The 17,756-nt window shown below is 37.4% G+C and overlaps 2 protein-coding genes across 2 annotated transcripts; both read left to right on the top strand.

Annotated features, from left to right (window-relative positions):
• The first annotated feature begins 9,919 nt into the window (after positions 1-9,919).
• Positions 9,920-11,513, top strand: LOC6569651 (general odorant-binding protein 83a). Its single transcript, XM_032741646.2, has 4 exons — positions 9,920-10,317; positions 10,776-10,851; positions 10,987-11,240; positions 11,300-11,513. The coding sequence occupies exons 1-4, from the start codon at positions 10,216-10,218 to the stop codon at positions 11,315-11,317; spliced, it is 450 nt and encodes a 149-aa protein (XP_032597537.1). The 5' UTR covers positions 9,920-10,215; the 3' UTR covers positions 11,318-11,513.
• A 2,200-nt stretch (positions 11,514-13,713) lies between these two features.
• On the top strand, positions 13,714-16,373 carry LOC6569652 (general odorant-binding protein 83a). Its single transcript, XM_001996043.3, has 5 exons — positions 13,714-13,809; positions 15,387-15,524; positions 15,588-15,663; positions 15,726-15,982; positions 16,050-16,373. The coding sequence occupies exons 2-5, from the start codon at positions 15,396-15,398 to the stop codon at positions 16,065-16,067; spliced, it is 480 nt and encodes a 159-aa protein (XP_001996079.2). The 5' UTR covers positions 13,714-13,809; positions 15,387-15,395; the 3' UTR covers positions 16,068-16,373.
• Positions 16,374-17,756: the final 1,383 nt, after the last annotated feature.

Here is a 17,756-nt window from a genome sequence, read left to right as displayed (position 1 = left end):
CACCAGCAATAATGTTGTTGCCATATTTTATACCAGCGCCAACAGTAGCAGCAACAACAAGAACAGCAAAGAAGCGTTGCACTAACAACAAAATCGAGTTAGTTGCCAACATTTATGTGCGTTTCCGGTTGCAATTGTCACGGGATGTGGGGCTAAGGGCTGCTGCTAAAATGGGAGGAACATGGCGCAGAGATTGTGCACACCAAGCCAATGGTTGTGTGAGTTTCCATAAAGCGACATTATTTTTGCTGTTGTTGTTGCTGTTGCTACTGGTACAACATAAACGCTGCGAGGCAGCATCAGCCCCCCACATAAAATATCAAATTTTATGCATTTAAAAGCAATTGGGTTGAGGACCGTGGTGGGGGTTTACGTTTGGCTGGCACTGTCTGCGGGCTGTCAGGGGGCTTACGGGTTGGGGCTTTGGCGCGTACACAAACTTTTAATTTTATTTCAGGCTCTCGGCGTCTAAAAACGTGGTGCTGCAACATCCGAGCGCTGCCTTAGTCTCAGCCAAGTCGCAATCCGGGGCAACAGTTCTAGTTGTCAATTGGGCGCTTCCATTGCTGCCCGCCCACCTGCCCTAATTATATCAACTGCATCGACAACTTGAGACTTTACTGCAACTTTGTGCGTTAGTTATGGCTAGCCATTCATTTTGATTTGACCCACATAAACTACACACGAACAAAAATGGGATTGAAATCCCACTGCTCGCATACCATCAGAGAGGGTATAATAATTATGTCTCCAAGTTTGCAACGCATTTAGGGTGACATCTCGGACCTATCTTGATAAAACTTGGTATATATCCATCTTTTGGTACCGATCACTTATCGCGCCGGAGGTGACCTGATCGGAGCACTATATCATATAGTTGTCATACCAATAATTAGTCGAAGGATCTGTTCCCGAGCTAATCAAAAAATACAAGGGTATGTAATCTACGGCGCGATAAAGATAAAAGTTCTTATTTGTTATTCTTGAGATTTTAAGTTTGTACTCGTTCTTGAAAATAATGCTCTTGAATTACTTAACTGATTTATGTATTAAACTTATTTTTTTGAGTGTATAATAGAAGGGTTCTTCGCATGCTGTGGTAAGAGAATGATAAGCTGGCTGTTAAAGCTGTATAACCCTTAACACGGCTATCTTTTTTAAGGCAGCCAACATTGTCGAGCGAACTACCTGTGTTGGCAACAATGTTGGCCAGAACGCTTATCGGGCCAAAAGCATACTTTCGTTGTTCGCTTGTTCATTAAATTGCAATAATGTGAAAATCCAAAAATTGTTATTGTTATTATCATAAATTGTTCTCCGGAACATTAAAATGACCACAAACGTGTTTTTCAATTATCGCCAGGATTATGTTAATGCCCGACGCCGCAACAAATCGCCAATTTATGTTCCCTGAAGCCCATTCAGTTAACAGGTTTAACACATGTAACGGTATTAAATGGTGATTAAGCGTTTATAAATTGATTTGACTGTAGCCAGCTGATAACAGAAGCTTATGAAATGATCACTTGGCTAGACTATGAAAATTCTTTTACAAATATTTCGTCACAATTTGTTGAAAACGATTTTTTAGTACTGCTTGAAAGTAGTAGGGATGTGGGGATTCAATGAGAGGAAGGGGCTTATTGCTTTTAATTTGTAATTGAATCATTATTGCAGTTAGTTTATTGCTTTTGGGTGGGGAGTGACAGGTGTGTCAACTTTTTTTTTTAGAAAAATGTGTGGTTTTGGATCACATATGAGATATTTGTGATCGAAAAGTGTAGATTTATGGTTGACTTTTTTTTATTGTGGGTTGGAATTAGGTGGAGGATCACTCAGTAAGGGGGAGCTTGTGTTCTAGGCGTGTAACCTGTACCCTATGTGCAAGAATCAAGTGGAAGATCGGATGGGTTTTTGAGGGTAGGTTGAACGATCATTGGAAAAGTAATTTTCACTTCTCTTTTTTCACCTCCTTTGTCATTGGATAGAACTTATAGGACACCTCACACCTGAATGTTTGCCCACAATGTGATTATAGTATTTTTGATGTAAACTGTTGTTAAGCAGATACTTCGCACGTACGTTTGCCACGTGCTGGTAACTTCCTTGTGTGTTTGTTTCTCTCCCTTTTTTGAGTGAACCTCCTTACGATGATTCCACAGTAATTTGAAATAATAGTCTGCTTTGATTTGTGCACTTGCGGGCTTCATACCTAGGTTTGTAGAGTTGAAAATGCTTAAATAAAGTAACTTATTCAGTAAATGTTTAAGTGCTTAAATGTAATCAGACATTTAATTACAAGAAGTGATTTATCCAATAACATTTAGCTCTACTTGGCTAACAATTCTTGAAATAATAGTAATATTATGATCAAAAGGAAAACTGACAGAATATTTTACTATCTGCAGAACTTTCAGATGATCACCAAAGTCTCTTAAAAAAACTTTAATACACACAAGCTTTGGTGAAGGTAATTACTGCCTGAATAATCACAAAATAGTTCCACAAACTCACATAGTCTATGTGCAATCTGCACACGTGATCACCCTGCTTAAAATAATCTATAATCTATATGTGTACCGTGTAATCAATAATACAATCTTATCAAAACACAAAAGTTTTTCCTTTATTATGCATACAACAGAGGCATTGGGCCACATCAATTCTTGGAAATGACCCTGAATGGTAGAAAACTTGTTATATAATTAGCAGTACAAAAGGATTTTCGATTTGGCCAAGAAATGCCTAAGTAACTCTGGGAGAGACTTTGGCGGATAGGCAGCAGACAACTTTAGGCAAATTAAATTACATAGCTGAATTGTGATGGCCATTGGGTGGACCCAAGATGCCCGGTTGCCCGGTTGCCCGGCTGCCCAGTTGCCCAGTTGTTCAGTTGCCCGGAGATGCGCAAACCCAAATCAAAGATGCGCACATGCGGTCTTCTTTCTACTTTCCTACTTTCGCCTTTTTTGGCTAAGTTCCTTCGCATTCGAATTAGCAACACAAAATATCTGAAATTATTTCGTTAGCAGTCAGAACTTTGCTTTGTACACTTTGACACTTTCGTTTTTCTCGCTTTGCTCTTGTTGCTGTTGGGCAGCAGAACGTTGCACATTGTTGTTGTTATTCTTCTTGTTGTTGTTGTTGTTGACGCCCCTGGGCGCAGTTAAAACGTTGAATGCTGGACACATTGGCCATGGCCTGGCGCTGTGCTGGGCTGGGCTGCTGGTTGGTTGCTTGGTTTGTTGGCTGGTTTGTTTGATGCTTTTAGCTAAAGGGCCAATATTGATTTCGATCTTAATTAACTTTGGCACATTTGGAAAGCAGTCGCACAGTTGCCAGAAAAACGCCACGCCCCCACATTCTCTCCATTATTGGCCTCAACGCAGCCCTGTTGTATATCAAGAGCTTTATTTGTGCTTGTCATACTCTTTTCGCCGAAGGTAACCCAAATGAAAAATAAAACAAACAAAAAACAAGTACTGTATTGAAGAAGGCATATACAATGTAAGAATATATATATAGATTTACTTGATCAGATAATTAGATAATTTTTATTATGCAGCTGTTCCCGCTATACAGCAAATTAGTGTAATATGTCGATTGGGACTTGATTCTTAACCCTTTCAGGGTATTAAAAGTTTGACACTTTGTAGACAGTTGCTGGTATTGCACTTGTTGTCTTATTTGGGTTGCTCCTTCTGCTAATTCGTTTGTGACCTCGTTTCACTCTTTGGCAGCTTCTATCGTTTTCTGTATTAGCTTCGCTTTCGCACAGGTTTTGTGGCATATTCGAAAGCTTCGGAGTAAACTGGGTGTCAACCTGAGATGAAGATGACTAGAAAAGTTTGTGCTGTGGCGTCTGTGGTTCGTTTGGCTTCGGTTTTTCCAATTGTACCAATACTTTCAATAGGCACTTTACCTGTGTGTGTATTTGTATGGCCGTCTGCAGTTGAATCCTTCCCATTATCACTGTAGTTGCTTGTTTTTTTTTTCATTTAGTGCACTGTGCATGGCATTTTTTGATTGCTTTTACGTTTGCATTGCGTATTGCGAATATTGCGTAAAAAAAAGAAACACATATTTCGTCTGGGCTTTTTGTCTACTCGAACGGTGAGTCCTTTGAGTGATCAAATACAATCTGAAATTTATTATTGCCTTGTCTTCAATATATCGCAGCTGAATGATGCATTGATACCTTGTCTAAGGACTTGGCATTAGAAGCATGGAAAGCAAAGCAAGAAGCGATTGTAAAGAAATTTTTTCGGTTCCATTAAACACACATTTGTGTAATGCATTCTGGTCTCTTTTGAAATGAAATTAGATTTTGAATTGCTTTATTTATTCTGTGCAGAATTTCAAATAGAATTGCGAAATTTGTTTTCCAACAGCTCAGCTGATAAATCAATTTAAATTGATACGCCAATATGCAATGTCTGGACTATCCCAGGCAAAGGTGGTAATTTATTAATTAAATTCATGTTGAGAAGGGGGCGGCTTTCTGCTTTGATGTGCATTTGTGTACATAATTAAAATCTAAGCACTTTTAACTTGAATGGCTGCTTATTAAATTTACAAAAGACCTGCTTGGGTAGCTCAATGAAAAGGTAATTATTAGTAATCATAATAATAGGTTTGGACTATAAAAAGTCGATGTTGCGTTGAGTGTTGTGCAAAATTAAATTAATTAAATCATTTTTGGTTGTCTTCTTTCCTGCTGCAGCGTGTTGTGTTTAAGTGTTGCAAGCGAGTAGCAGCGAATGAACAAAATAAATAAAAACCAAACTGAAACGAAACTGAAAGCGTGTTCATAAAAAGCACAACAAGAGCGGCACAAAACTTTTAATTAAACAATTTCTGGGCAACGCAAAAAACTTGTAAAGACAAATTTCCGTGCAGCAAAAAAAGAAAAAAAAAAGAAGCAAATAACAAAAACAAAAACGGAATGAAAATAAGGGAAAAAAAGAAACTGAAGCGGCACATTAGACAGCCAAGAATTTAAATCTAATTAAATTTTTGGCTTGCTGCTGTTGTCATGCAAATAAATATATAAATACTATATAGATGTATATGTACAGAGGGCCAACACAACAGAGCTATGGCAACAGACGAAGCTTTAAGCCCAAAAAGAACGTCAGAGTCGCAAGTTGACGGAAAGTTTTAATAAGGCAAATTCAGGCAAATAGAAAACGCAGCAAGTAAGGGCCGAGCCGAGGGGTGAGGGGCAACGAGAGGGGCATTCATTAGAAGCACTACTGTCCAGCTATAATTAAAGTTTACTTTTGCACTGCCCATTGCAGCAGGCAGCAAACGACAACTTTTTGAAGCAGCTGCAACGAGCAGATAAAAAACTTCATAGGTAGCAAGCAGCAGGAGCTGCTGTTGCCAACTTTGGCTTTCAAAAACACATTACATATTTCACATTCCTCTCTCTGCCGCAAAACAGCAAGAACAGCAACACCAAAAACAATAACAAGAACAACACTATTGTTTTCGCGTCTGAACCATTAAATTGCCGTCATTTGCCTTTTATTTGGGTTTTTATTACAATTTTTTGTTGAATTTTGTTTTTTTTTTTTTGTTTTCTTCTTTGCATTGCTTTGCTAGCAGCTTGACATTTTCGTATAAAAATTCGACAGCCAGAAAAATTTCCATACCCACCCACGGGCAAACCCTTTTGATGTAGCCGCGCTTTTGACTTAAAAATCACCACCACCAAAATGTAAAAAAGGCTAAAGATGGCTATGGCCAGATGCTTTTGGCCCTGACTAACAAAACAAAGGGCAAACATCGCAGCTCAGTTCAGCTCAGCTCGTTGCGCCTTTTTTGTTTGTGGCCGTGTCATTTTTACAGACTAAATTAAAATATCTGCCACAGCGCAAAAAATGGCGGTCTAATTTACATTTGTAAAGCGAATACCAGCAGCCTTTTTTTATGTATACCCTGTACTAGGGCATAGAAAGACTAACAAAGATTTCTGCAAATTTACTTAACAGATAAAGTGACAGATTTTTGCATCCATAAAAAAAAAAAAACATTCATAACACAAATTAAACACATACAATATAACGAACTGATTTTGAAAGCATTGGTTAAGAGTTTTGTTTTTTCTTAGCACTATTTTAGTTGCATTTTATGTCACACATAATTACAGGGCTTTAAATAGTCGTCCACTTTTGAGAATATAATTTTTTGATTTTGTTATTCCTTTGTTTTGGTTAGGACAGTCAAATCTTAATCACTGTCAAGTTCAAACGCCCCGGGCTCATGAATATCAATGACATTGCTGCTGGAGGTGCCCCTTGTTCCCCTTAACCTTTGCCTGATGACCCCGCCCATTTCGGCCCGTTTGCAAGCGTTTGGCCAACCGTTTAACTTGTAAGCCTCTTTTGCATTCGAAAATTTAAAAAAGTTCAACATTTTATTGTTGACGTCTGCATTCAGTTGCAGTTCGAAATATTGTTTAATAACCCCAAACTCACAAACGCTCCGAGAAAATCGTGCGCGCATATTTTATCCGTAATTAATATTTAATGTCAAGCCATTTGATGCATTTATGACCAATTTTATGGGTCACGCATAAAGTTAAGTGCCTCTGTATTTAAATTGCAACCACGCATACAATCACACACACCTCTCTCTCTCTCTCGGCCATTCAAATTGGTCAGAATCAGACCAAATCGCTCAATCATACACAGTTGGCACACAGCAATAAATGTTTCAAAGCATAACAATCATTTCCATATTAAATAACAGAAAAGGCCAAATCACGCAGAATGCTTAAGTCACAAGTACGAATCGGAATTTGTATTGATTTGAGTAGGACATTAATTCAATTTGCACTTCTGTCTGCAACAAACTTGTATTTTTTGTTTTACACATTTCAAAGTACAAATATATTATTCGAAAATTAAATAAAGTAACCTCTGAAGTTGTGTGAAGAACGAAAATATCTATACCAGTTCTTCTGCAGTTCTTCCTTACAACATTAAGTCTTGGCAGCTCAAAAGCAGTACTCTTTACATTTTTGTATGTGTGTTGAAAAAGATTTCCTAAATAGATTTTGAGTTGCAATTTGGGGGATGTTAACGATTATCCGTATTGTGTTTAATGACCTCGTCTTTTAGTACTTACAGCAAGTGCGTTTCATAGAAGCAAAACAAGGGTGAGTTCCAGTTCATATACTCGTAGCAGTAATGGCACATTTCTAACGCGTACTTGGCTTACACTTTGGCTTAATGCATTCATTCGACTGGCCGCATGCTCTCGACTTGCATTTAAGTGCAAAAGTTTCTAATTATGTTGCCAAAGGCTCAACTTGCAAACCAGCAACAGCGACTTGAGCGCTTGAGACTTGCGTGTGTGCGTGGAAAATTAATAGACTGTGAATATGTTAATGATGCAAGTTGCATTGCTTTGAGCGGTACTTTGAATTTAATGTGTGCAAAAAAAAAAATATATATATATATGTATAACAGAAAGCTGACCTGGTTATAAATAATCATAATAATTATAATAATGAGCAATAAAATGTTAAATGCATATCAAATGGCCCTAAATTGTTGACCTTGGCTAGTTATTTATTGTGCGTATTTATTTGCGTAGTGCTAATTTAAATTTATTATACTCAGGCAGCCGGCTTCACTGGTCGGGCTATAAATTTTGCAATGCTAAGCCGGCGCCCAGGCCGCAATCATTAATTATAATTCATTGGAGTCGGCTACGGCAAAGCCACCTCCCATGGAGTGTCACCCTTTTCTCAGCAGCAGTACTCAGTTCTCGCTTTTCAGTTTTCCCCCATTTCAGTTTTTGGGTTTGTTGCATGATGTTGATGAAATGCGTAGCAAGTAGGTTGCTGGACAACAGTAAATCGATTATATCCGGCAGCAGCAAAACCACAAGAGTCCATACAAATGGCCGCAACAAACGCGCCATTCAAATTTTCTGGTACCCCTTTTATGTCTGCTGCCCACTCTTTCTCTCGTTTTTAGTCCCCTGACAAACTGCACAAAATTCTGCAGTTCGCTTAACGAAGTTGTCCTCGCTCGTCCTGGCCAGTGTCCAGTCGCTGACAATGATGTAACTGCCACTGCCGCTGTGGTTAGCAGCTGCAACTTTTCATGGCAGGCTGGCAGGCTGGCAGCCATTCTGGCTCTGAAAAATTTCACATGTAAATTGTGTGCAAAAACCGCAAACGGGTTGTGCGTTTTGTGAGCGCAAATAAGGTGTCAATAAGTTGTACAACACACAATGTGCAACATCATATGCAGCATTGTCCCCGACCATTCAGCATGCCGGCATCTAATTTGCAAGTGTCAGATGTCAATACACACAGACAGACGCACACAGCCATACACTAAACACTGACTTCACTGTACTATCGATAAAAACGTGTGTTTTTTTAGTATAAATTAACTATATAAAGATATGGCAGTCCACAAATATTTAATTCCAATATTGGTAGAATACATTTCACTTCAAAAATAACAATTTTAAAAATGAGAATAGAAAGTTGCAAATATATTGCAATAGAATTATATAAAAAATAAATAGCATCAATTTTAGTTATACAGAAAGAAAGGCTTAAATAGTTTTCAATACTTTATTGAGCCTTCTTACCAAATTTGTGCTGCAGAAGGGGATGCATTTTGTCAGAGAAAAGAACAAAATCAATTTTCAGCTCATTTATTTTTAATGTTTTCTGATAAATGATTAATACGTGTAAGAGAATATTTCACAGTGAATTTGTATCTTATATTTATTTATCTATGTAATGTGGACAAACAAGTCTACAAACTTTACGAAATATAAAAAAACTTTTATACATTTAAAAACACAATGAAATGAACTAAAAATTAAAGGAACCAGTTAGGTTAAAATGTAAAATTCACAAATAGTTGGAAAATTTTTAGGACGTTTCTAAACTATTTATTACGAAAGAATGTCATTTCTGTCAGACAGAGATGTCATTTGTTCTATGGTGCAGTGCTGCATTAAATACCTTCAACATACTGCGCAATTATGGGTAACAGGCAGACGACGACTGCAAGAGGACAACAGGCAACACCCAAATGTCAAGTTGAATGTGGCAACTTGGCAGCAGTGCCTTTGTGCGTATATTAACGTTTATTTTGGGTTAGCTTGTAGCTGGAATGACCCCAGCATGGCCCCAAAACTTTAATTACAATGCATGGGCATACCCCAAGTTTTGATGTTGGACCTTGTGGTGGTGTGCGCCTCGTTTAAATCTATTATTTGGCAACAGTCAAACGACGGGGGGCGGTGTGATGTGGGTGGCTATTAAAAATTAATTTGACACGTTGCGCTTGCATGTTAAAGCATGAGAAAAAGAAAGAGAGAGCGAATGAGAGGCCCACAGAGACAGAGAGTGAGAGCGAGAGAGACAGAGAGACCGTCATCCAAAACTTGTGTCAAGCGCTTAGCTTGCATAATAATTAATGAATGTGAGAGCAAGAACAGAAAAAACAATAACCAGAAAAAAAAAACAAAAATTGCAATGCTACCGTAATTAACGCGTTTCGTGTGGGCCCAAATGATGGGGTGCGGTTTAAGGACTGCCAGTCGCCTCACATTATATTTAATAGCTCTCTGCGTGTGGCTGCTGCTCTTGTTGTTGTTGTTGTTGATATTGTTGCTATTGTTATTAACTTGTTGCCTCTGGGTCGACGGGGTCGTAGCCATTTTGGCCATCAAACATGGCGAATGATTATTTGCCGCGTGAGCCATGTATTTTCGCGCCTTGCTGAATGCGCTTTGATTGGCAAATTGTGGGCTCTCTGTTTGGATTTTGCTTTAATTATAGCCCTGCTGGCTTACCAGCAATTAATGCCACCTAATTGCACTGATCAAGCTGTAGTTACAATCGGCTATAAAGCATCCACTTGCTGTGTGGCCAGTTGCAGTTGCATTTGGCCTCTTCGCCCACATTGAAGTCATTCAATTTCGTCTGCTAATACCCCGAGTGGCACGTACACACACAAACAGACACATCCACGCACAGAGAGAGACAGAGAGAGAGAGAGAGGGAGAAACAGAGAGAAAGAGAGAGAGAGTGAGGTAGAGAGTACGCTGGCTGCAATACCACTAAATCCTTGATCCCTGATATCCTGCATATCACGTGCTTCCGGAGCTTACCGCTACTTTGGACTCCTGACTTGACTTACGTTGCAGATTGACCAGCAGCTGTGCGGCATCATGTTCCTGCGTGCCACTATTAACATTTTTTGCATTTTATTGCTCTGCTCTGTGCTGATGGGGCGTGGCACTCGGGCAGTTGAACTGCGTCGTGATGAAACGGTAAGCAACTCCAGATCGCTAACGGCGTTGAAAAGATAAGTAAAATTACAAGTTAAGTTAATAAAGTAAACGGAGGGGGCAAGTTGACTTGACGATGCAAGCTCGAGAAATAGTTTGTGATTTTATTTCCAGTGAAACTTGATAATATGAATATACTTTCAAAGTAGTGTCAAAAAAATTTTGTCAATATTTTAAATATATCCGTTCATGTTTATGTTTCAGCTTAATATAAATTTGTGTTTTAGATATGTAAAGCTCAAGTTATGAAACAATCTTAAGGAAGATTTATCTATCGAATTATTTTCAAATTGTTCTCTATCAAAAATTTAATGAACTCGCTTATACGAAATAATTTTGATATAGAAAATAAATTGTTTAGTTATAGAGAGCTGATTCCGTTTGATCCTTAGGCACAATAAAAATGTTTAAATTTCACAAAAACAACTTCGATTTCACAGTATCCTCCGCCGGAGCTGCTAAAGGCTTTGGCACCTGTACACGATACCTGCGTTGCCAAGACGGGCGTGACCGAAGGTAAGTAGTTGTGTTGGTAAATAAGCAACCGTCAAGTAGATTAGATGGACTTGTGTTTGATGCCGGGTTAATGCCAACAAGCTGTTGCCATCTCTCACTGAACAACTGTACTTGCAACTTGTGTGTCGTCTGCAGCGGCAATTAAGGAGTTCAGCGATGGCGAGGTGCACGAGGACGAGAAGCTGAAATGCTACATGTACTGTGTGTTCGACGAGACGGATGTCCTGCACGAGGATGGCGAGGTGCATCTGGAGAAGTTGCTGGACCGTTTGGACTCGATGCACGACATTGCGATTAACATGGGCAAACGGTGTCTCTACCCCAAGGGGGACACGAAATGTGAGCGAGCCTTTTGGCTGCACCGCTGCTGGAAGCAGGCGGATCCCAAGGCAAGTATCCCCGCAAGCTGATTAGCAGCGTAACAAACACTAATAAATTATCCTTGCAGCATTACTTTCTCATCTGAGCGTTGAGGGGCGGACAGAGACGAGCGTGATCCCTGCTAAGGTTTATGACGGCTTGTGATTTATGTTTTTATTTTATTCTGTGTTGTAGTTTCATTCCACATCCACATTTTACATTCAACAAATAGAGTTTCGGCGAGCATTCCAAAAACCCAAAAAAAATAAATAAAAACAAAAAAATTATATGAAAACTAGAAATGGAATAACACATAAAGTTTTTGCTGCAGCTGTTGCTAGTTTGACCATGGCTAGAATGGCAGCATTGTGAATACGAATTGAATTAAATTCGAATATTTTGATATATATGCAGTCATAATTGCCATGGCTGATAGATCGCACCAATAAATCCGTTGAGTGCGTTGGCCTAAAGCATATTTAATTATTTAATTAGCCCTATCTAAAATGCGCATCTATATAATTTTATGCGTCGCCAAGCATTAATGACATCGTTATAAAATTAATATGCGGCTGTCGACTCCATTTTCCACTTCCACAAATAATTAATAATACAGATGAGCTTTTTCTGCGCATTTTATATTGGTAGCATCGATTCCAGTGTCATTGGCATAACATAGTATTTCTATAAAACAAAATGAAAAGTGCACAATTGCTATCAAAAAAATCAAATAAACAAAATTTATGGTTGTAGCTAATGTGGCAAAAAGGGTTTAATTCATTTTTATTTAAAACATATTTGCCTTATAATCGATTATTTAGGTATACTACTACTTAAATGATGTAATTCTTGATTCAATTGGAGTAAATTAATTTTATATTTCTAACTCAGGATATTTTGATTGTTTTAACAAATGTTAAGATAGTAGAAAAATGTTTTGCGTGTTTTTAATTCTGTATATATTTTAGATCAGCTCGAGTTATTCATAGCCATTAAACACAACCCGTTAAATATACAAATATTCAATGACAATTCTGCATTAATCATTGACAACGGACAAAAACTGTTCAATTTATGGGCTTCTGCTTTTTCATTTGGCACTTTGTCATTGTATACAGATCTGTAACATTTTGTACTATTCATTCATTTGCTCATTTCACCAATCAAACGTGGCAATCTGAAATCAATTGCAGTTGTCAGTGCAGCCAGCATTGAAATTCAAAATGAATGCCAAACGAGCAGTTTCAGGTAACGATGATAAATACATCAATGTAACACATTTGCGCTATCGTAAACAATATCGATTGGATTAAAAAGTAGTTTGTTAAAGAAGTAACATTTGTTTTGGGCTAAAATATTGATCTAACGTGGCACATAATAATTAAGGGGTAATGTTAAATGAAGATAAATGATAATTTAATGACAAGTTTATTCCCACAGCTATTACAGGAACGTTATTCAAACTTTCTTAACGTTATTCTTATTTCTTATTAGCTTTCATAATTGAGACATCGGAATGAATAGTGCACGAATTCAATAATACTATTCAATCAAGCATTTATTTTAAATGCCATTTACTCATTGTTACGATAAGATGCGTGTTGAATTTTATTAATGCCCTTTGATGGTAACAGGGCTATGTATAATTAATAAATAGCAATTTGAATTTAAATTTAGTCACTCTGAATTTCTGTCTTTAATAATATCTAATGTAATAGACGTCTTAATTTGTGTGATCAATTTAAGCTTTTACATGTGTATATGTCACCCTCTCTGATAGAGTATCCCAGTGATCCCAGCCAGTCGAGAAACAGAAAACATATAAATCAAATGTAAATAAATAAATAAAATATGTAAATAAATAAAATAATTGATTAATAATTTAAATATGTAATAGAAACGTATAAAACATACTAATTCTTCTAGCTCTGGACAAAAACTTAAATGTCAGCAAAATTACTCCGCTCTAAAGGGTATTTCTGTTCAGTTATTATAATTACTAATATTAGTGAAAGCATTTTAGTAGCCATCAATAAGTAAATTGGATCGTGTCTATGTTTTGCCGAATATATATTAGTGCAAGCGATTTAATAGAATATTTTTGGTGTTTAAAATCAAGCCGTAGTATTTAGATTAGTGGAACCAAATCATTAAAATGCCCAGAATTATGGCATTTGCATATTGCACATTTGCTTAGCCCACAAAAAATTGAATTTCTTTGAAAGGGAGCAAGCTTAAATTGTACAGCTAGCAATTGAAGACACGCAAGTGGGCGTGGTACATGTGCTTTGTTGCATGCAGCAGGAAATTTGTATATACAATGCATACATATGTATATAGTCATTTAAGTCATTTAATAATAAGGTCATAGATAAATATGGACATCGATATTCAAATTATATAAATTGAGCATCAATGACTTGATGTTCATAGTTGTGGAAAGCTTGAAGCGCTAAAACTTGGTCCAGAATCGATATAAAACAGGCCGCTAAAAATGGCAATAAAGCAATTTCAATTTCAACTGCGGTTGTCAAACAATTTCTGTGCTAGCGTGTGCCGCGAAACATTTTTTATAGTTTAAAAAGGGAACACACAGAGGTAAGCAATGAAATACACTGAAAAAAGAAGAAACAAAATACATCAAAAACATGAAAAAAACACGTTGACAACAATTCGCATAACGAAAATTGAAATGGCAATTAAAAAACCATCCATCGTTGCTGCCATGGCCAACTGTGATGCACATACATACATACATAAATATGTGTACATTCCATCATAACTGTTGCTGCTATTGTAATTTCATTCATTCTTTGTGAATTTCACTCCGTGTGTGAGTGTGTGTGAGCCAACGACGTTTTGTGGCTTTGTTTCGGTTGTTGGTTGTTGGCTGTTGCGTTGACATTTGATGAAACAAAAGTGACAGTTGGGCGCAAGTTGACGTCTTCCTATTGTATTTTTGTGTTCAAAAAAACCAGCGAATTGCGAATGGCAAATTTTAGACTCGCCGCTATATATTTATGTGTGTATATATATATATATATATATATATATATCTTTGGGCCTTATAGGAGGGGGGTGGGGACCGAGGCATCGCACGTGGGCATCTGCTTGTCAAAATTAACACGACAATTGTGCATTCGAAGAAAGAATGTTGACAACTGCGCTGCTGAAGCCCCGCTTCAGGGCCACATTTCCGTTTCCGTTTGGCGAGCTTTTTGTTCAGCTGTGGCGGTTGGAATTAATTTAGCGTGCGCTGAGCTAGCAAGAAACAAATGATTTTTTGTTCGTTTCACTTCCCTACCCCATCCCCTACATCTCTCCTGGGCTTCCTGATATAAAAATTACAAAAAAGCGCACTTAGAAAAACTCTGGCACACACACAAACACACAAACACACACTGTGGCGCATACATATATGTGTACGTATGTAGTGCATATACACATACATTGTCATTGTCCAGCTGTCACGCGTGGCACGTCGTCGTCGACGTCGTCAGTGCCAGTTCTCCATCCAATTCCATTCTGCATCCTGTTGTTTTCGCATTGCATACCCTAACTAAGGGTTCTTTAAATTTGCCAAAAAGCGTGCAACAAATAAAAAGAGCAGATCCGAGAATATCTGAGTTTGCTGTTCCTTAATATTGCGAAATATTTTTAAATCACCATTCTCTCAGTATGAAGTCATGGTAATTACCATTGGTGTGAGTGCTTCTAGTTTAGTGTAGTTTTACTTTAAGAAGAAAATGATTTATTTTTAGTTAAAATCAAGTTCTACGAAGTTTTTTATTTTAATAGTTTAACTTGCTGTTTACTAGTTTTAAAGAGTAGATCTTAAAATATGCAGGCTACATATGATTTTATTTAATGCATTAGTATTTCTTTAATTCTTCGAAATAGTTTTTATTCTATTCTCTCGGCGTGAAATCCAAATAATTCAACTGAGTGTGTTTGTGTTTTCTTCGGAATAAAGAGAATTTCATTAGTTAGAAAGCAAATTATATTTCCCTTTAGAGAGTTACTAATAAAGTGTATTGAAATTTGGCTATGCCCAACATTTCCTGTTGTTTTTTTGTTCGTTGTTTTGTTGTTATGCATCGTCGCTTTTGTTTCGCCTTTCACAACTGGCAAACAAGGCCGTTCGGAGCGTACAAACAATTTTTGCTGTTTTACAGACGAGTAACATGGAAATGGCTTTGAGTGACTTTGGTCGAAATCGCCGACGTCGTCCTGTCGCAGCCTGCCTGTTAATCGTCTTGTCGCTGCTCAGCGATGCGCTGATGTCGCCGGCTCTGCCACAGCGTGAGGAGAACGTGAGTTAATAAAGTGTTCTGGCAAGGACACGCCTACTTAGGTAAAGCATTTTTTAATTGCAGTATCCACCGAATAACGTACTCAGAATGGCAAAGATCTTTCACGATATATGCGTTGAGCAAACCGGCGTCAGTGAAGGTGTGTGTTGCAAGCAATTTAAAAAACACTTTTAATTGCAACAATTGCAATCATTTACACAGCGGCGATAAAAGAGTTCAGCGATGGCGAAATACACGAGGATGAGAAGCTTAAGTGCTACATGAATTGCCTGTTCCATGAGTTCGAAGTTGTGGATGACAAAGGCGATGTCCATCTGGAGATGCTTTTCAGCTCTGTGCCCCACTCAGTAAGGGATAATATGATGGCAGCCTCAGAGCATTGCATACATCCTGAGGGAGATACGCTATGCCACAAGGCCTGGTGGTTCCATCAGTGCTGGAAGAAAGCCGATCCCAGGGTGAGCTCATCAACCTAAAAAGCCAACTACATTAATTTTATGAATCTCTTTTTTTTCCCCTTATTAGCACTACTTTTTACCATAAGCCTCCAACTGGTCCGCTCCTGCGTTGTTAATGTAATGCTTTAAGGAATTTGTGTTAATACAACCCAACCCACTACTAATTCGTACAAGCTTATTCTTTTTGGGAAGCAAATGTGATCACTTATTGTAACATATAAAATTTGCACACGTTTCATAAATAAATGTAGAAAAATGCTTGATGTACGAATGGTGGTTTGGGTTATTAAGCTTTACAGGTGGTGGTGGTAACATTATTGCACATTTTTAAGTTAAGTCAGCGCACACTTCCATAAGCTAATAAAAATATCTACCTAGTTAGTCGAAGCAAAAACAATTTTGTTTCCTTTATATTTTGCCATATATTTTGCCAAGAGGCTAATATCATTATGCTCTTAGCATCATTTCACTTCAAATTAATTATTCGTAAAATTTGCAGTTAAGTTCTCAGGATGTTATGCTTGTATTTTGAATGTGCTTAAACTAACTGAAGCAAATGCAATTTAATATTTAAAACCTCTGATGTCATTAGTTGGGCACACAATAAAAAGTATCAATGCGAAAAGGATTTCATCCATACATGTACTCAAACATAACACTACAATATCAAAAAAAAAATAAATAAAAAATTAAATAAGTGTTTAAGTGCCACAGACGAGCAAATAAATCACACTACAAAAGCACGAACCACAAATTGCCAGGATGCCAGTATGCCCAAGGTTGCCAGGATTGCAGATTCAGTGGGCAACAAATAAAAAATACTCTGCCTATCCAATCGACATCTTTTTTCGCTTGAAATTTACCATATAATAAATACAAGATATGATATTAATGATTATTGAATGCTTGTTTTGCAAATTGCATTTAATTGACATGCGTATCGAAAACAGTTAATGAACGAACATTAAATCAATCAAATTAAATCAAAAATGCTTAATCCATTTATACCTGTGCTTTAGAAGAAAAACACTTAACAAAAAATTGTTGCCAGCATTTTATTTATTTATTATTAATCTTATACAACCTACTTCTGAGTTTAATTATTAAGTCCTTCTTATTTAAATCTACCACTATTATTTTCCTATATACCAATCGAGTATTGTTTGGAACGTGCTGGTATTTATGTGATCAATTTTATTTTAAAAGGATACTCACGCTCTTAAAGTATTTTTCAGTTGAGTTAAGTCGGAATCTTTCATTCAAAGTCGCCTTCCTTTTGCGTACGCTGTCTCCACCATCCCACAATACCCATCAATTCTAATATATATTAATTTAACATATATTTCTTTTCGCTCGGTCAACCGCTGGATGGCACCTTGCAACCTTGCAACCGCCATCCGTTCTCTCCGCTCTCCCCGTTTGCTCTCTCGTCTTCTAACGCAGATTTTTATTGTTTAGTGGACTTGTTGCGCAAAGCTTTTCATTTTCCTACCAAATGATTTATGTTTGCCCATTCACATTTCCCTCTTCTTATTTTTTGTTTATGTGTTGAAATATTTTCTTTTTTTTTTGCGTATTGGTTTCCATTTGTATTTTGTTTTTACATTTTTCCAAATCTGCTTTAAAGCGGCCAATCTCTGCGCTTTAATGTTGCAAATGGTTTATTCTCTTTCTGTATTTCTTATTTTTTATAATTGTTAGCGGATTAGTGGGGCGAGCCTTTTGTTGGCTGACAGTATTTCATTATCAGCAGCTGGCGATTCTCATCCGGCCT

Source organism: Drosophila grimshawi, unplaced genomic scaffold (genome assembly GCF_018153295.1).
Source record: "Drosophila grimshawi isolate 15287-2541.00 unplaced genomic scaffold, ASM1815329v1 contig_311, whole genome shotgun sequence".
NCBI classification, from domain to species: Eukaryota; Metazoa; Arthropoda; class Insecta; order Diptera; family Drosophilidae; genus Drosophila; species Drosophila grimshawi.
The sequence above is the reverse complement of the archived record's forward strand: the minus strand, read 5'-3'. Positions and strand labels throughout refer to the sequence as shown.